This window comes from Hermetia illucens, chromosome 1 (genome assembly GCF_905115235.1).
Source record: "Hermetia illucens chromosome 1, iHerIll2.2.curated.20191125, whole genome shotgun sequence".
Taxonomy (NCBI): Eukaryota; Metazoa; Arthropoda; class Insecta; order Diptera; family Stratiomyidae; genus Hermetia; species Hermetia illucens.
Window position 1 is genome coordinate 62,060,503 of NC_051849.1, and position 18,285 is coordinate 62,078,787.

General features: G+C 41.6%; 1 protein-coding gene across 1 annotated transcript in view; it reads left to right on the plus strand.

Annotated features, from left to right (window-relative positions):
* Positions 1-13,594, plus strand: part of LOC119647031 (serine proteinase stubble) — a 35,906-nt gene extending 22,312 nt beyond the window's left edge. The window contains exon 7 of the mRNA XM_038047772.1: positions 13,200-13,594. Within this exon, the coding sequence (XP_037903700.1) occupies positions 13,200-13,360 (161 nt within the window). The 3' untranslated portion in view covers positions 13,361-13,594. The remainder of the gene's footprint in view (positions 1-13,199) is intronic.
* Positions 13,595-18,285: the final 4,691 nt, after the last annotated feature.

Here is an 18,285-nt window from a genome sequence, read left to right on the forward strand (position 1 = left end):
AAAGGGAGGACTCAAACTGCATTCCATTCATGAATCCATTCTCGGCAGAGGGTCTCTGCTTAAGATTGTGCTGCAAAGTTTTTCAGAGGTATCGCCTCAGGTGATCGAGTAAATTTATCGATGATTGCGAGGCAATACCTGAAACCGTGGCAATTTCGCAAAGAACCAATCATGTCGAGGTGGATGTGTGGAAACGATTGGTGGGGGGGAACATTCCTACCTCTTTTCTCTGCTTTGTAGTCTTGTACTTCTAGGATGTGCTGCACTGTCTGGCCTAAACATTAATGTCCTCCGAAGATAAGAAATGTATATTTGGAGTTCGTCTTTCTGCACCTCGGCGATTGGAAAATCAACGGTGGCGGATTTTGACTTCTGCAACTCGGGACAAGGTGTCAGCAACCTTGTTATCTGTTTCAGACATGTGTTGAATGTTGGAAGTGAACTGGCTGATAAAACTCAAGTGCCAAAGTTGGTGAAGGGACGCTTTGTCGGGTTTTGTTTCAAAGCCAAAGTGAGGAGCTTATGGTCCGTGAACAATGTGAACGGCCTGCCTTCAAGGAAATATCGGGAGTATTTAACTGTGTGTAAGGCGGCTAGTAACTGACGATCATAGGTACTGTAGTGCCGTTGATCAGTATTCAGATATTTGGAGAAGGAGCTCACCGGTTGCCAGATTTGGCTCATTTTTTTGGTCAAGGGCAGCACCTACGGCAATGTGTTAGGTAGCGGCGAATAAGGCTAGGAATGCATCTTGCTGATAGAATGCCAGAAGTTCAGTATCCACCAGCTGTTGTTTGGTGATCTCAAACACAACCTCTGGGATTCACAGTAGTCTTTGGTTTTCGACCCAGACAAGAAGGTATTAAGGATTGATTGACAAGAAACGACAATTGAAGTTTAACATGCGCAAAAGCCTCCTCAGATAGGTTTTGGTAATCAGAAGCTTGAAATTGTTTGCACCTTGACTGGGTCCGGTTGGATACCCTCAGGGATAATTAGGTGACCGAGGAACCTCGCCTGCCATTGTAGAAATTTTCACTTTTCAACGTTATGTACATATACTAGATCGGCCTGAAGGAGACATTGAAAAATGTATTCGAGGTGCGCTAAAGGGTCGAAGCCAGAGAAAGAGCCGATAAGAACATCATCTACATATACGAAAGTGAAGTGGATGTTTCGCAGAATAGAATGGATGACTGTCTAAAAGGTTTGCGCCGGATTGCACAGTCCAAAAATCATCCTAGTGAACTCGAAGAGTCGGAAAGGTGAGCATATTGCCGTTTTCGGAATGTCTTCGGGAGCTACAGGGATGGTATGCCTTAACTAAGTCGAAGTACGAGAAAGTGCGGCAGTTTACGATAGAGTGCGCAAAATCGTGGATGAGTGGGATCTGATGTCCGTCTGGAACCTTCTGAGCACATAGACGTCTGTTGTCACCACAAGGTTTCCATTCGTCATTGGATTTAGGAACCATGTGAAGTAGCAAGGAACAACAGTTCTCTGAAGGTGTGCAAACACCCTGCTTAAGAGGTTGTTCGAACCCTTCCCGCGCAACTGCGAACTTCTGCGGTGGTAATGGTCGCACTTTACAAAAGAACGGGGAGCCAGTAGTGTTGATTTGGGGCGGAACATCATGTTTAACGAGTTCAGAGAGACTACATTCGGTAGTGATGTTGTTGTATTTTTGAAGAAGTGCGCAAATACTTGCGTCGGCAACGTCTTCAAAAACGATGGAAAGAGTGTTGGGTGCGCAGGACGAGATTATTTTGTGGGATCAACGATGAGCTTGTTATGTAAATCTACTAGCAAACCACGGGAAATCCGCGCCTGAAATGAGTACGCTGAGGTCCCCGATAATGAAGGGCTAAGAAAACGTTCGTCGATGTCCTAAACTTAAATCTACTTGCCTCTAACTATATGTACGGATGGAGGAAGAATTCACCGCTGCAAGTTTTAGCTATTGCGGTTTTAAATTATGATGCCGGGATACGAAAAGAACCGAAACTTTAGCGCCTGTAGCGACCAAATTTTAGATTTGAGAGGAAGTGGTTCCAGCTCCAGGGTTTGTAGATTATGAGGCGAAGTGGTGCTGCATTTCGGGTAGCAGTCGCTAGAAGTCCCAGCAAGACTGGTTTCTTGGGTGCAAAATTGCAGGGGCTGGTACGCTTTGTAGTCTTTCCAGTGAGCATACGATGGTACCAGCATGCCTCGGTATTTACCAAAGATCCCGACGGCCGATCACCCATTTCGGGAGGCGAATCTAGACTTTGATTTAGCCCTACTTCCCGAACGCAAAGCAACGACGGCCTCTGCTAACTCAAAGTCGGTAGCTGTTAATGCTGTCACGATCTGCTGCAGCTGAGCCACCTGGCTTGAATTGTCCCAAGACACCATGGGTTGCACGTGGGCCTCATGAATTTTGTCTACGGTGAGGGCTAAAGTTTCCAGAGATCCCGAATCCGCATGTGCCAGGATGGTCCTCTCCCGGAGCTTCCGCAGCCACAAAGGCTGTAGCAGCTCGGTGCGACATTGACACCACCCAACATATAATGAAAAAAATACAAATTTTATTTTTTAAATGCTGAATAGTGAGTCTATCAGACAAAAACTCACTGGGGAAGATGACAACTGGTCCACGAAATGCCGGTATATGAGGAATAAAACTCACTATTCGGCATGTAAAAAATAAAATTTGACCTTTTTTCATTATAAAATAAGCCGAAAAAACGACAAAAACAACCGAAAAAACCAGCCAACTGCTTCATTTTACAGCAGGCTTGCGCACCTGTACCTAGCGTTAGCTTAGTCAGTAAGTGGTTAAGTTTAGCCGTCTCACTTCCTGACAGTCGGTTTCTGAGCTGCTCATTTAGTCGCTTATAAGAGTAGTCCTCGAGAACGTCGGAGACAAACTCATTTGTCGCGCGTGATTAAATCAAACGGCATCCTCTTTGACGCTGGCCAAAGCGAATTGGTCCTCGAGCTGGGGGAACCATACTGCCACACTCCTACATCAAAATGGCAGCGTCCGATAGTTACCGAGGGACTTACTTCTATTTCGGAGGAAATCTTTAGCGGAAGTGATCAACCCACAAGAGAAAAAAAAACCACGCAAGTGGAATGAGTAGCTAAACGAGCAGAAAGAAAAAGCGAAGAAGAAAATGGTCCTGCGCCGTTCTTCTCATTTATATTTTGTTAAAGAGAAAAGGTAGCGCCAACTGTTGTGGCCTGACGAGTTTCAGCTTTATCAAATTAATAAACAATTTTAAATTACCATAATAAATTAAAACACTTTAAATTATGCTTAAACTAATTCTTGATCCGGACAATTTTCCGTTGAATACAACGTGGCCCACGAAAACCGCGGCGATGTCGACATTGCGGATGGTTTCTGCTGCTGTGGCTTGTTCTTGAAGTTTCAATTTTTTCTGTCCCGCTCTCCCTATATGCAGTGAGCTTTTAAAACAATAACGTGTCCATGCCACCCATTTTTAAGGTTTTGTGTAAACACAAAACCTTATTAAAATCGGTTTACTGTCTGTCTGTCTGTCCGTCACACGCATTTTTCTCGGAGACGACTATAGCGATTGGCACCAAATTTGGTAGAAAGGTGGGAACTATGGTCGCTCACGCATATCGTGAGTTACATCCTTTCACGTCGAATTTAAGGGGGGTCCCCATACATGCAAAAGGGGGGTGTAAATTTTTTTTTCATCAAATATAGTCATGTGGGATATCAAATTAAAGGTCTCGGTTAGTACTTTTCGAATCCGGTCTTAGGTTTGAAATTTGTTGAAAAGGTGGGGAGTGCGGGGGGTTGAAAGTGGTCATTTTTTAACGAACCCATTCTCAGAAACTACCCAACCGAAAAATCTGAAAAAAATCAGGAGGCTGCCACTATATGGTGGCTAGGCTCCGAAATACCCTCCATACCGATACCTGTTTAAATAAAGTTAATAATAGTACATAACTAGAATTTTTAGTAATTGACAGGAAAACCCCCCTCAAGTTCACTCTAGAATCACAAAATTTTACAGTAATATAGGTTACAGCATAGAGCATGATCCTGCCAAATTTGGTGAAAATCACACTATTACTAACAAAGTTATACTAGGTCAAAACTGTCGCTTCTCTGCAAATTCAAGACTATGAATGTAAATAGTACTTGAAAGTGGAAATTTTGACATAATATATGCATAATCGACAAATGCACACTCAAATCTCTTTATAAAGGAAATACACAAAACCTTTCATACCTGGAGCGCTGAGCTTCCGGTTTCCCGACTTGTTAATTGTTCTTTCACAAACATTTCAAAGTATTGATAAGTGATGGCCAACAGGATACCAGTTCTTGAGCCAATAGCTCCTAAGAAATCAGCTAATACGAATAGCGCACCGATACACAAACCACCAAAGCTTGCTGCTGTTAGGGTGTTCAATTCGCGGATCATTGAATTTTCACGACGCCCTCGCATGATCATGTCTTGACTTTATCACAGGTGTAGTCTCGTTCTCATAAATCTCTACTTTGTCGGGGTGATTGGATATTATGACTATCGAACGTCGATTGTCAATCCGACGACAACGGCTTGCTTAGCTACTGGGAGCCATAGCACCCCATCATACATTAAGTTACATACCAGAGGACCCAGAACAGACCCATGCGGAACTCCTGCCGTTATATCGTACGTCAATGACCCTTCGTCCGAATCGTAAAGTAACTTCTGCTCTGGAGAGCAGTTGAATAATATATAGTTTGGCGTTTGTGGCGCGATTAGCGCTTCGATGATACTGTTCTATCTGGTACCACCAGCAGTGCTACCCCGTCAAGAACTTCGTCTGGGGTTACTGGAAGGATGTCTTCCACCCTCATAAGTATCATTGGTAAGGTAGTTTGCGGATGTCGGGAAAACAATGCCGACAACAACTTCCACAGCACTGTAGGGCACAAAATATGAAGAGAACGCACCTCCTCACGCATTAGAGTTTGACTCATCACAAAGTTGCTTGAAGCAATAATTTTTCATATTCGTGATGGCCCACTGCAACTTTTTGTGTGCGTGTTTATATTCGAGCAACCTTTGCTCATAGTTTAGCGTGTTTCTTCGGCGTTGACTCCGCCTTCTTGTCTTCAGGCAGTTAGCTTTGCGCTTTCGAGAGCGTGCACAACTTGGCATGAAAGCATCACATGCTCGATATATCTGTTGAGGCTGCTGCGACGTAACTATTTCTACGGCCGTTCGTGTGAACTTGATGTTCCACTGCAATACCTTAGAAATGTATTCTCAAGTACTCTCGATGACCAACCTGTTTCTGGTTTCTTCAGGTGACGTTTTATTTTTCTGGGTCAACAGTGATATATATCGCCTGGTGGTCGCTATGCGTATATTCCTCGCTAACATAGCTGTGTAGATGTTCCACTAGCGAGTCACTTGCGACAGTAAGATTCACGTCGGAGTCTAGTTCTCCACGCCTAAACGTGTTTATGCTTACGATATTGGCCAGAGTGACGTTTAAGCAGGAGAATGTGGCGCGGCAGGATCTGCAGCATTCGAAATTTATTTCGGATGTTGCGGATGCGGACGGGTAGATGGCGCGGAACTCTCCACTCACTCATTTTCGGAACGCACCAGGGGAATGGAGAATTAGCGGTGGAAAAATGCCGTTGGTTGGGACAGTAAGGACCGCATGGAAATAAGCCGGTCTCTTCTGTTTCCAACCGCGGCGGCGTAAACACCTAAAGTAATAAACTACTTGTATTGCTAGAGAAAAAAATAGGAGAAATAGGCAGTGTGAAATAGTAACAAAGTGTGGTGCATTGTTTTTAGATAAATGCTTTTGTAAATAAGAAGAAAACGGTTTATAATTTATTTTAAAGACAAAGACTAGGTGGTTAAAAGGTAAAGTAAAAAAATAGGCGATCGATATTGGAAGAATACAACAGAATTTAAATTGTATTTAAAAACTGTAACACAAACAAAACAAAGACACACAGAAGATCAGCTAAAAGAACACCTCGAGTGGGGTTCGTTCCTCTTCATTTGATTTCCGGCTTCTCCACTCTATTGTCCAAGCGTTGAAATCGCCAGCAATGATTTTCCCCATGTCTTAGATCGTTGTTGACGGCAGATGATCTCGAGAGTGCTCCTACTACTTTTATCTGGTCTCACACATTGGTGACAACCCAGTCTTATATATTTCTTAACATAATCAGTTTTATAAATTTCGCCAGGATACCGAATTCTCTCATATTGGGTACAGTTTTACGCTGGCTACGCTGCTGTAGCTGATGACCATATTATAACAGTCTTCCCTTGCTTGCCGCTGTGACAAAATCTCATCCATTGCTGATTTGCCTCAAGTTCAGCCTCTTTGATCAGGGCGATGATGTTCTGAACGTACGGGGCCTAACAAGATTTTATAGATGGTACTTAGCAACGTGATACCTCTATAATTGTTGCATTGAATGATATCTCCCTTTTTATGTATGAGACAGATAATGCCGCGTCTGGTGTGATTGCTTCGTTTAATTCTCGAGTTCATGAATTTTTTTTATCCCATGCTTTATCTCTCCCTCTCTGTTCTTTGCTTGATGGAGTTCGTGATAGGTCCCGTCGCATGCCTACGTTCGTTGAGATAGCAACATTGCCGGGATGCATTATTCCTCAGTTTTGTTGCTAGCTTACATTTATCGTCGAACGGGTAGTTTAGACGGTCCTTCGCCAAGTGAATTTTTGGCCATTCCAATCATAGTGTTCTTTAAGTGATTTTGTCGATCATTTGTGGACGCAGTATTGGTGTTTCGGTGGCAGAAAAGTTCGAAATTTGTAGGTTGATAGTTCACAATTCTCTCAATTTCTATCCTTTTTGTGACATTTTACAAGAGGGGAGGTATATTCTTAAACCCCAACTCACAATGCGGGTTAGCATGGATCTGATTCCACAAGCTGTTTTGTTCAGGTTACTAGTTTTCCTTACTTCTAATTCTCCCATTTACGTCTAAGAGGAGATTGTGGAAAGTTGGATTTAGCTTATTATCCTTCATCAGTGCGATCCTCAATACGGGGGCTATGACACCGTATACTTTATACTCCGCGCGTAAATCCATTTTAGAAGAAAGCACTGAAAATATTGCAATTTTCTCAATTTCGTTTGTTTGAACAGCTAACAATCTATCACTCCTCGCTCTACGCTTTCCTCATATGGTTGCATCCCGATCTTCTCCTGGAAAACTGGATCGTCTGTGACCACTTTCCCACGCTTTTGGTCCAGTTCTACTATAAAGCTGAAACCGTCTACATTTGTAGATTTATCATTCTCGGCACTTATCCTTCAATGCCCAAGATTAATGTCTGAGTTTTGTGCAGATCATGTTTCCTAGCTTCCACCGAGTGCCGGATGATAAGCACTTGGCGTGCTTTACGCTACCCAGCCTGGTGTTCGAGACGATGTATTTGAAACAGAAACGAGATTGCTTGCTGAGGTTAAGTGACGGTACCCTTATGAATGCATTCCAAATGGAGGAACCCATGGTGAAAGCCTTAATTATTAAACATTGGCTTTGGGTTCAGGCTTCAACACTTTTCTCCACAGGATAGTAAATTATCCCTCCGACATTAACCTAGCGGAAACTCTTCCAAAGGCGGTTGGAAACGAGACTGCGGCTTGCGCGTACGGTCTGTTCTTTCCCGCCTTCGTGTTAGTTCTCCTATGGTAGGCACCCGTGGAAAGGTGGAGCAGCTTAAATGCTGGCCATGACATGTTCGTTGGCCTTATGCTTTTTGCGCGTATTGCCATTAACCGAAGAATCTGGTACGTCCATTGGAAGTCCTACTGGGATTATCAGCTTGTTTGCACTTTTCACTGAAAGTTCCGTTTCCTCGTGCCCGAATTCTCTAGATAGTGATGTTTCCTTCTACAGTGCTTTCGGCTTCTATTTCCGAAACTATTTTGGCAATAGTGTCGCAACTGCTGACTCACTGGTGTCCGACGTCCAGTCATGATGCAAATCTTTCTGCCATCAATGAGATTTCGAACTATCACCATCCACCAACTAAACTAGTGGGGAGTATGTTTGTCGTTAACATGACTTACCATATTGTAAATATTGGACACGTTGGATAGTTTGGAAGGAATAGTGATGCCTATGAAGAAGACCTGCTCTAGGGTGCGGATAGCAATTTCGAGAATAAGTTTTTGCTGTTGGAAACCATTTTTGGTGTCATCGTTATTCCTTTTTCACGCTACATCTCTTGTAGTGTATAATAAATTTGTGGTGTCACTTTCGAGCCTGGGATTGCCTATCTTTCGGCGAATGTTTTATTGTTTAGTGCTGTTCAAACTGTAGCAATGCTTTTTCTCCATTCGGTGCACCAAAAATCAGATAAGGCGGAAGCAATAATGTTAATTATCTTTTTCGCATTTCAGAAGAATTTGAATTTTCCCAGTGAATTTCAATTTATAAGCGTCGCATACAGACAAAAATTAATGGAAAGAATGGCTTAGACCAGCTTGTCATTTGTTCAGAATTTCAGGAAGCGAACCTGACAAATGTAGCCAAAAAAAATAATTAAATTGCGTGGCCTTTAGATTTTTGTTTTGAATTATGCTTCAAATTATCGGTATCTTTTGGAAGCTTGTCATTATGTACACCACAGCTCAGTAGGGACTGTACTGTGATACCTAAAGCATCCTGAAGTTGATTATAGTTAATTCGCAATTCGATTCTTCACTGTTGAGCATGATACTCCCATCCAAAGCCGACATACCTTCAATTAACCTTGCCATCATTCGTTTAAATAAAATGTTCGCTTTCTACACAAACCTTTTAAATTCAACATCCAAAGCGTTGGATAATCGGACAAGCATTACAACCACTCCACAATATTCCACCTCTTTCTATTGCATTTTCTTCTTGCAGTTACATGCTAATACGTCTCCGATATTGGGAATCACTGCCTTATTTAAGAACCTAGTTTCGACTGTGTCTTTGGTCTAGTTGATGATTGATATTTTTATTAGATCCATTCCATTGGGCCACCATTAATGTGCTTCTGTCTCGGTCGTAGGCGTAGGAAGATCTAGCTGGCTGCGAAATCGTGGAAGCGAATCGATGAACCGAAGTGGTTGAAGGATGTACTTACCATATCGAATCAATATGCATGTGGTCGTTAACGGTCGACTCCACGATGACAAACAACTAAAGACGTGAAAAGAACACTTCACCATGATTCTTAACCGTATCACACCCGGTGAGGTTGGTCCTCTTGTTGATGAAATGGCTAGTCACCGTAACTTGCGGATATTGACTATTCCTCCAAGCAGAAGAGAAGTCATTTCGGCTATCAATGCACTCAAACGGAGTAAAGCCGCTGAGCTTGATGGTTCCCCGGCAGAGTTATTATTTATTTATCGCTGTGCCTGCAGTTTCTGCAGATTTGTTACTTTCACTTGTACGGAAATCCTAAATCCTGTGAATCCGAAACCTTTCCCAGAGAATGTAAGAAGCGCTAATTGTAATAATATTGTAAAGTTTTGAGTAATTGTAAAGCTAATATTGTAAAGTTTTGAGTATGACAACTGGAGGGGTGTCAGCCTTCTCAAAAATAATATCTGAAATAGTCCTGAAAAACATCAAAGAACATCTCGAAAGCTTGATTGACCGAGAGTAGGCAGGTTTCCGCTCTGGATCCCCCTGCATTGACCACACATCTTGCGGATTATTTTGATCCATTTCACGATTTTGGATCTTCCCTGCAGCTGCCCTCAATCGATTTCGAGAAAGCTTTCGATAGCGTAAACAAAAAGTTATGTGGAGTGCTCTACGCAGGAGGGATATTCTGTAGAAATTAATAGCTATTATCAGAGTTACATATGATTGCGCAAAATGTCACGTGCTGCACCGAACTAAAATTTCTGAGGATTTTGAAGTCCAAAGCGGGGTCCAATATTATTTCTACTTGTTATTGGTGACGTTTTTCATGCTGCCTTGTCCGGTGGACGTGGAGGAATTCACTGCGCGATGAAATCCTTCCTCGAACACCTCGAGCACACTCATAAAACCTGTTTGCTCTCTCACCGGGTCATAGACCTTGGCCACATAGCTCTCGATTTGTAAAGAGAGTCAAGTTGAGCTGGACTGAAGATAAACACCAACAAAACCAAGATTCTCAGTCTGACTGGTCATTGCACTCTCCCCATCTGCATTAATAGCCAGAGCGTCGAAAGCATCGATCAATTTGTATATCTAGAAAGCGCGGTTTCTGCCGGCGATGGCATTGAACTAGATGATGGCTCACGCATTATCAGCGCTAGATCCGTTTCACTTCCCTATCTAAAATCTGGAAATGCAGTTATTTCAACACCAAGATTAAGTTAAGATTATTCTATAATAGCGCTATATGTTGCTATATGGGACTAGCCCATGGCGAGCAAACTCCGCTATTACCTAAAAGCTCGAAGCTTTCGTCGACACCTATTTGTCTCATCGGAGTACGGTGACCTGACACTATTTCAAACTTAGTCCCCGCACTGGCCAGGCACTCGTACGCAATGTGATTGGAAGACGGAAGTGGCAGAGGCACATTAAGGAGTGGTGATAATTACATTGCTGGCTACGCCATGCAGTGGAATCCACTTTTTCAAGGTGGCTGACGAGTGGGCCCAAGGGCGCTTGATGCAAAGCGGTAGGAGACGAGTGCGTGCGTCTATGGAAGTCGTGGGGGTGCTGAAGGCCATTTCACGTAACCGCGAGCTATGGCGTATAGGTGTGGTTGACGTGCTATATCCTACCAAGGGGAGAAGGACAACTATATATATATATTGTAGGCTTTCTGGCATTTGCTTTTCCGAGAGTAAATTTTTACCTAGTGTTCATATACAGACAATTTTCCTTTCAAGAAGTCGATACCTTACTGCCTTCAACAGTACCTCCACATTATTCTCTGACAAAATACCTCTAGCTCGCCTCAGCGTTTTAATAACTTGACGGTTAACGTTAGCCTTTTTCTGCGTTGTCATGGTAATCTCCCACCTTGTGATTATTTATTATGGTCCTTTTTGGGGATTTAGTCAGGTAATACACTTTGAATGGTTTCTTGAATAAAATAACTCTTGGTTCATATAATTCTCTGATTAAGATAGTATTCGATGCTGATAATGCATCTTAACATTCAGGACTTATTGTCCATTAGAATCAATTCGTTTCTTTTCTCTTTCACTGGTATTTTGCCAATAACAACTTTGTCATATATTTGTTGACATTATCATTACGCTTTCTAACCTTGAGTCTTGTAATGTACATAGTACATTAGAAGCCTGCAGAGAGCATTCATATGCATTACCTACTAACGCTGTCGACAGCTTTCCCGAAATCACATATCGCACACTGCACAATGATCCCAAGTGTATTAGTTTGGTCGGTACAGGAGGACCCAGAACAAAAACCAACCTGCTCTCTGTAAGTCAAGCTTTCGAATTGTTCTTTGATTTGTGCCGGGGGTTATTATCTCCGTGGCACTAGGAAGCATGCAAATACCCTACTGCTGTTATAATAGTCCACTGACTTGGAGAGTTCTCAGATTCCCAGGATTTATGAATGAGTGTTACAAGCAATTCTACGGACACTGCAGGAGCAACATGGGAAAGCTGCGCAGGGAGGCCGTCAAAGCCAGCCTCGTTACTCCATTTGAGTGTGTTGACGGCAAAGCTAATTTCGCATCCGTGTGAAAGGGAAGTTTATATCAGCACTTTACGCTGACTTGCAATATCTTCCGCCAGAGATGGAATTGTTCTAAAGGTTGCGCGATGAAGAATCATGGTGAAGTGCTTCTTCTTCCTTTTCAGCTGCTCATTATCTTGAATAAGAACCCTATCATTCTTCACGGGACCGTTGACACATTTGCGACCATAAGTAAATTCGTGATGCTGTATATGTTGGTTAAATTCATGTTATTTGCAGCCGTTTCCCTCACCAAAGCGGTGGTGCAGACCCCCCTCTCCATTTCCGGATGTGACTACCACTGAAGCGTGCAAGCACGTGTCGATAGATCGCTTGGATGAAGCTTCAGTATTTGCGGGCAGACCTTAATGGTTAACTTAGCCATTTTTAAGGTTTTGTTTGTAAAACAAAACCTTATTAAAATCGGTTTACTGTCTGTCTGTCTGTCTGTCCGTCACACGCATTTTTCTCGGAGACGACTATAGCGATTGGCACCAAATTTGGTAGAAAGGTGGGAACTGTGAACGCTCACGCATATAGTGAGTTACATCCTTTTACGTCCAATTTAAGGGGGGGGGTTCCCATACATGCAAAGGGAGGGTGTACATTTTTTTTTCATCAAATATAGTCATGTGGGGTATTAAATTAAAGGTCTTGATTAGTAATTTTTGAAGCCGGTCTTAGTTTTGACATTTGTTGAAAAGGTGGGGAATGCGGGGGGTTGAAAGTGGTCATTTTTTTAACGAACCCATTCTCAGAAACTACCCAACCGAAAAATTTGAAAAAAATCAGGGGGCCCTCACTATATGGTGCCTAGGCTTCGAAATACCCTCCATACCGATACCTGTTTAAATAAAGTTAATAATAGTACATTACTATAATTTTTAGTAATTGACAGGAAAACCCCCCTTAAGTTCACCCTAGAATCACAAAATTTTACAACAATATAGGCTATAGCATAGAGCATGATCCTGCCAAATTTGGTGCAAATCGCACTATTACTAACAAAGTAATACTAGGTCAAAGCTGTCGCTTCTCTGCAAATTCGAGACTATGAATGTCAATATCACTTGAAAGTGGCTATTTTCACATAATATACGCATATTTTACGTGCTACATTCTAATGGGACAAATGCACACCCAAATCTCTTTATAAAAGAAATACACAAAACCTTTCATGAAGCGTCTAGCTTCCGGTTTCCCGACTTGTTTTTTTTTGGTTTTGGGATAGCTCTTCCCTCTAGGTCGTCTACCTCCACTCATGATGGTCGTTCGACTATCGCAATACGCTTTTGTCATTTCAAGCGTTTCTGTCAAAAATCTCATCAGAATTGAATATTTTTGTTGTGCCTGTGAGACATTATTTAACGTGTTCATTTTGAAGATATACCAAGTGGCATGTCAATACATAAATTGATGCAGATAACCCGCATCTATATTAGTTTATGTGTTGAGAAATTGAAAGTATCTATTTTCTTTCTAGGTGACTCAGGTGGACCGCTTATTATCAAAGATCGAGGCCGCTTCACCTTAGTCGGGATAACAAGTGCTGGTTTTGGCTGTGGGGTTGATCATCAGCCCGGTATCTACCACAACGTACAGAAAACTTCGAAATGGATACAAGAGACAGTTCTACAAACCTAACATGTTTTACTTCATCATTGATACACTTCACAAGCTCCTTAATCCTGTGTTAGACAATAAAAAGAATTTTTTTGAAAGAAAACGGTGACTGGTAGGACAACTTTTGGCATGAATGAATGTAGCGCGATACTCTCCATTGTTATTTTTCTAGCGTAATTTAGTAATAATTGGATATTTATATGTGAAGATATTTATGTAACAAAAAATTAGAAAAAAAAATGCAATAAAAACTGAAAAAAAAATAATTGCAGTTTTGGCTTTAATGTTAGATTTCAGCTCTGATGGGAGTCGTAATCTATGGCTGCTGAGAAAAGAAAGTAAATGAGTTTACTCTGATTGTTGCGTATGCTATGAAGGAGCATCATGAAATGTTTGAACAATTACTGGCCACGGTGAATATATGATAATGCGAACTGTAACCTATCGATGAAGTTAGTAGTGCTGCGAAACTTTTTTTTTAACAAAGTATCTCGTAGATTACTATTTCCTTACTATTCATTAAATCTTTTCAATATTTGGAACTATCGGAAAATATAGTATGATAGTTAGGTATATGATGACAAACAAATATCATTCTTATCATTCTTAACTGTACCATTTTGAAACTTATATTTTGAAATTAAGATGGAAAAATTTGTCGATTTAAAGTAAACATTTAGCATGAACCGGGATGGTCAACCTACACAACCTAAATTGAAACAATGTCTGCTATGATACGAATAAGTATCTTTTCAACTTTAAACCAATTATTTTCAAGGGAAAAGAAATGCTTTCACTTTCTTCTAAAACAACCTCGCCATTTCCCCCAATATTTCGGAACAGATGAACGAAATGTGATACTCTCGTGGTCAAGATAAATTAGACTGCACTGCATGGACTGTAGTTACCTCAACACAGTAATGCCAGTCACAATGATGATTGGTAGTGTAGATTGGAATACGATTTTATTACGAAATCGTTGCAAGGTGAGCTTATTCAGCGAAGCATTTACGAAAGATAGATAGTCGCGTAGATATTTGCACTGCACACTATAATAAAAAAAAGTTCGTGATAACCCCTCTTTACAGTTTAAATATGTATGCTTTCTTTGGCGCTTCTGCACTCACCAGTAAGCAACCAACCATGCGTAGCAATGAAAGGAAAGTGAAATTTATTTTGGTTATAATATTCCCATTATGTCTTGTGCTATCTTATTTTTGTATTATTTTTGATGTTTGTATGCAAAAAAGTGACAACCGCTTCCTGCGGAAATCTCGCTAATGAGCGACTTGCTGTGTTAGTAGCATTCAAAAGAATTAAGTAATTCTGGTAATAACCATCACTTTCTTTTCATGTAACGTGAGATAATAGCTTTATTGTAATCGGATTCACACATTGGATTTGTGAATTATTGCAAGATGGTGAAATAACCCGGTGTTTACATAACCGAAAAAGCAAAATCTTTTACAGAAGGCAATTGATTCTTTCGGAAAAAGCATGAATGAATATTTTGGGTGCACTTGCCGTGAGGGAAATAAAACCACTAAATGCATTGCATATGCTCCTAGCATCCTAATCAGTTTAGGAATCATCAATTTTGTGCTAAATACCTTTTCCGAAAATTGCGAGTTGTTATTTCATCTCCCCTTGGCAGGGCTAGAAGATTTTAGCCATATTGAGGGCTTTTTGATCATTGAATACGGTCTTATTACTACTATCTCCCTAATGCATTGTTCGTAGGATTTTTCTCAACACTTTTCCAGAGACGTTTAGAAATGCAAACCGTATAAAAGTGATTAAACTAAGCATCTGCTTAGGGTATTATTAGTTTACTGACGGAATCAGTGACTAAATTGATTACCTTTGAAAATGAACTTTTTTGCTCCGTTTGCAATTCTACCCCACAGTGGCCAGGCGGCCGGAGTAGTTCCACCGAATTGAATTTAGAGATAGAGCTCAAATGGTTTCTGCATTCCCGAATGACTTTCGAGCTGATCAAAAGAATACTCAATGCTTCCTGGCTATCACTGTAGATTGCGATGCGCCTGTCTTTCAATCGCTCGTCAATTGCTGCCGCCCTGTCGTCACCCAGTTTTGGCGCTTAGGATCACACATTCTTCAGATAGAGAAACAGTACCATATTATCCGAAAGAAAAAAAAGTACTTTCCGTTTTTATTCGAGAGGTAAACTCCGGCGCCAGAACTCTATTCTGAGGCATCGGTGTAGAAGATTTCCTGCCACGGTTGCCTCTGGGACTTCCCAGTTCTCTCTACGTTTCAGGGTAGCTTCATATCTTCCATCAAACAGATGTATAGGGAGAATCAGAAAGTATTGTAAGAACTGGCTTAGTTTTTCCAGTGACTCTTCCAATGCTCAACTTCCAAAATCTAACTGATATCCAAGGAAAAACACGAGATGCATTGGCATACTCTATGATTAACCTTACTACAAATCTATAGAGGTTGATGGCCTTACGGGGTATGACATCCCAAGAAAAACCAGTTGAAAAATTAATCAACCTGTCTGCCTTTACGGTTTTAGGAAAAATGAAGTTCAAGTGGCCTCGTCCTCGTTATGGGCAAGGGTAAGATTATTAATTTTAATGAGCAGGGGCGTTACCCTGCTTCTCTTGAAGGATATAGATTGGTTATATTGTTTAGAAGACCAATCTTCGGAATTAATCAAAAAACACATTTACCTGTCTTTTCAAACATTTGGAAGTCGACAACCAATCGACTCCAGCGGTCAAAAAGCAAAAACCGCATATTGGAAGATTTCAATGCAGGGATGTTGTATAAATATTAAATAACATTGAACTTAAAACGCATCCTTGGGGAATGCCACTTCAACTTGAATGCTGCCTCCTACCCTAGTTGTAGTCGTCGATTAGACATTATCCTTGACACCTATAAAACAATCTCAGCAGGAAAGCAGAAATGTGACATTATGTCGCTAAAGGTAGCCAGATCAACCTTCTCATAGGCGTTCTTCACATCCGGCACCACCGCCAACACCTGCTGACCTTTGCCTTTTGGTATCGAAATTTGTAAAAGGATATCGTTGATGCAAGCAGACGTATATTTACCTAGCGAATAGGCATAGCAGTTAGCATGCAGGACTTTGTATGAATCAATGAACTTATTCATACGAACCTTGATCATAGAGTTAATCAGTTTGGCAAACTCATTAATGTGAGCAACAGGGCGTTAACTGGTGAAAAGTTCTGGGTCCTTACATGTTTTTGGGATAGGTACCACCCGAATAATAGACCAGTCCTCAGGAGGACTCAACCTGCAGGAGATGAGGTTAAGCTCCTGTAGCAGTACAGAGAATGTTTCCGGCGCCAACCAGCGTACATATTGATAAGTGATTTTACCAGTGATTTACCAGGGCGGAAGAGAGGAGGAGGGAAGGCTATACCCCCCAACCAGAAAATCCTTACTATCAAGGTTTTTCTTAGGATCCCAACATGGGTACTTGTCGCTAAGGTAACCACAAAAACCGTTCATTGTGTTTTTTTCTGGATTAACTGAAAGTTCATGCCAGAGCTACCAACTGTGAATCAAATCGACGGCACGTTGTATATTTGTAGACACCGTTCCGAAATCCCGATCAAATCAAATTACACCTCCTTGGAGGCAGCTTTTCGTTGCTTCTGTTGTTAGGTAGCGATCGACACCCACTTTCGCAAACAGCAATCTCTTCGTTGGCATAGCATATATCCACCTAATTAAAGTATCACCAACACTATGCGCGCTGCCAGCACCGCAAAGGTTTTGGAAAGGCTCGCAGTGAAACGCCCTTTCAATGTCCACGAACACCTCCATCTCCATACTCACTCTTCAGACTTGCATCGTTTATGATTCAAACCAAAGAATGAAGTGACTTTCCATGCTGGTAAGCATGTTAGTTTCCATTTAGTGGGTTGTCCAAGCGCCTTCCTACGAATGTGACTCTGAACCAGTCTTTCCAGATATTTCAGCAAGAATGATGCCAAGCTGATCTGTCAGAAGTTGTTTAGATTCAATTAGTCATCTCCCACAGGTTTCGCCATGAAGGCTGCCTTAATCTTATGTCAAGTGGTAGACACATAGCCCAAAGCAAGACATGCTAAAAAAAATATGTTTTAGCAGTCGCTCTGAATTGCTTTCTTTAGCATTGCTATATATATGCCATCCATGCCAGGTGCTTTAAAGTGTTGTGGCAGCTCTCACCTTTCCATTGGTAACAACTGCTTTGGCAGTGGATTGCAAGAACCGCCAAATCTCCTCCCGGTCCTGTGAAAAATGTAAACGGTCGACTTTTCATTCACGATGACGAACAACTGGAGATGTGTAAAGAACACTTCACTACGATTCTTAATCGTATCATATCCGATGAAGTTCCGGCTCTTGTGGATGAGAGGGCTAGTCACCGTAACATTCGGATACGGACTTTTCCTCCAAGCAGAAGAGAAGTCATCTAGGACATTAATGAACTTAATTGCTATAAAACCTGAGGGCATGACGGTCTTCCCGCGGAGTTACTTATAGGTGTGCCTATAGTTACTGCAGCTATGATACTTCCCCTAGTGCGAAAATCTTTGGAATCCAATAGTTTCCTAAGAAGAGGAGAGAGGGGATAATTGTGAAGATTCCAAAGATCTTGATCGACATCACAATTTAGGGTTAGGTTGCTATTATCAGAGCAAGATATGATGCCTGAAATGTCGCGTCAATCTGATCTTGCATCACCGATGATTCCACTGTCAATGAAAAGCTTCAATCCTTCGGGGGCCTCTTTCTGCGTTGTACCATCATAGTATGCTGGGCAGTTCTCCATCAATATAGCCGACAAATGGTTGACGCGTTTCACCCCACCATATATGTGATTGAACAAGCGTCTTACAGCACTGCAATATGGAATAGGGAAGGCAAGTCGTATTGAAACCGCTAACATTCTCAAA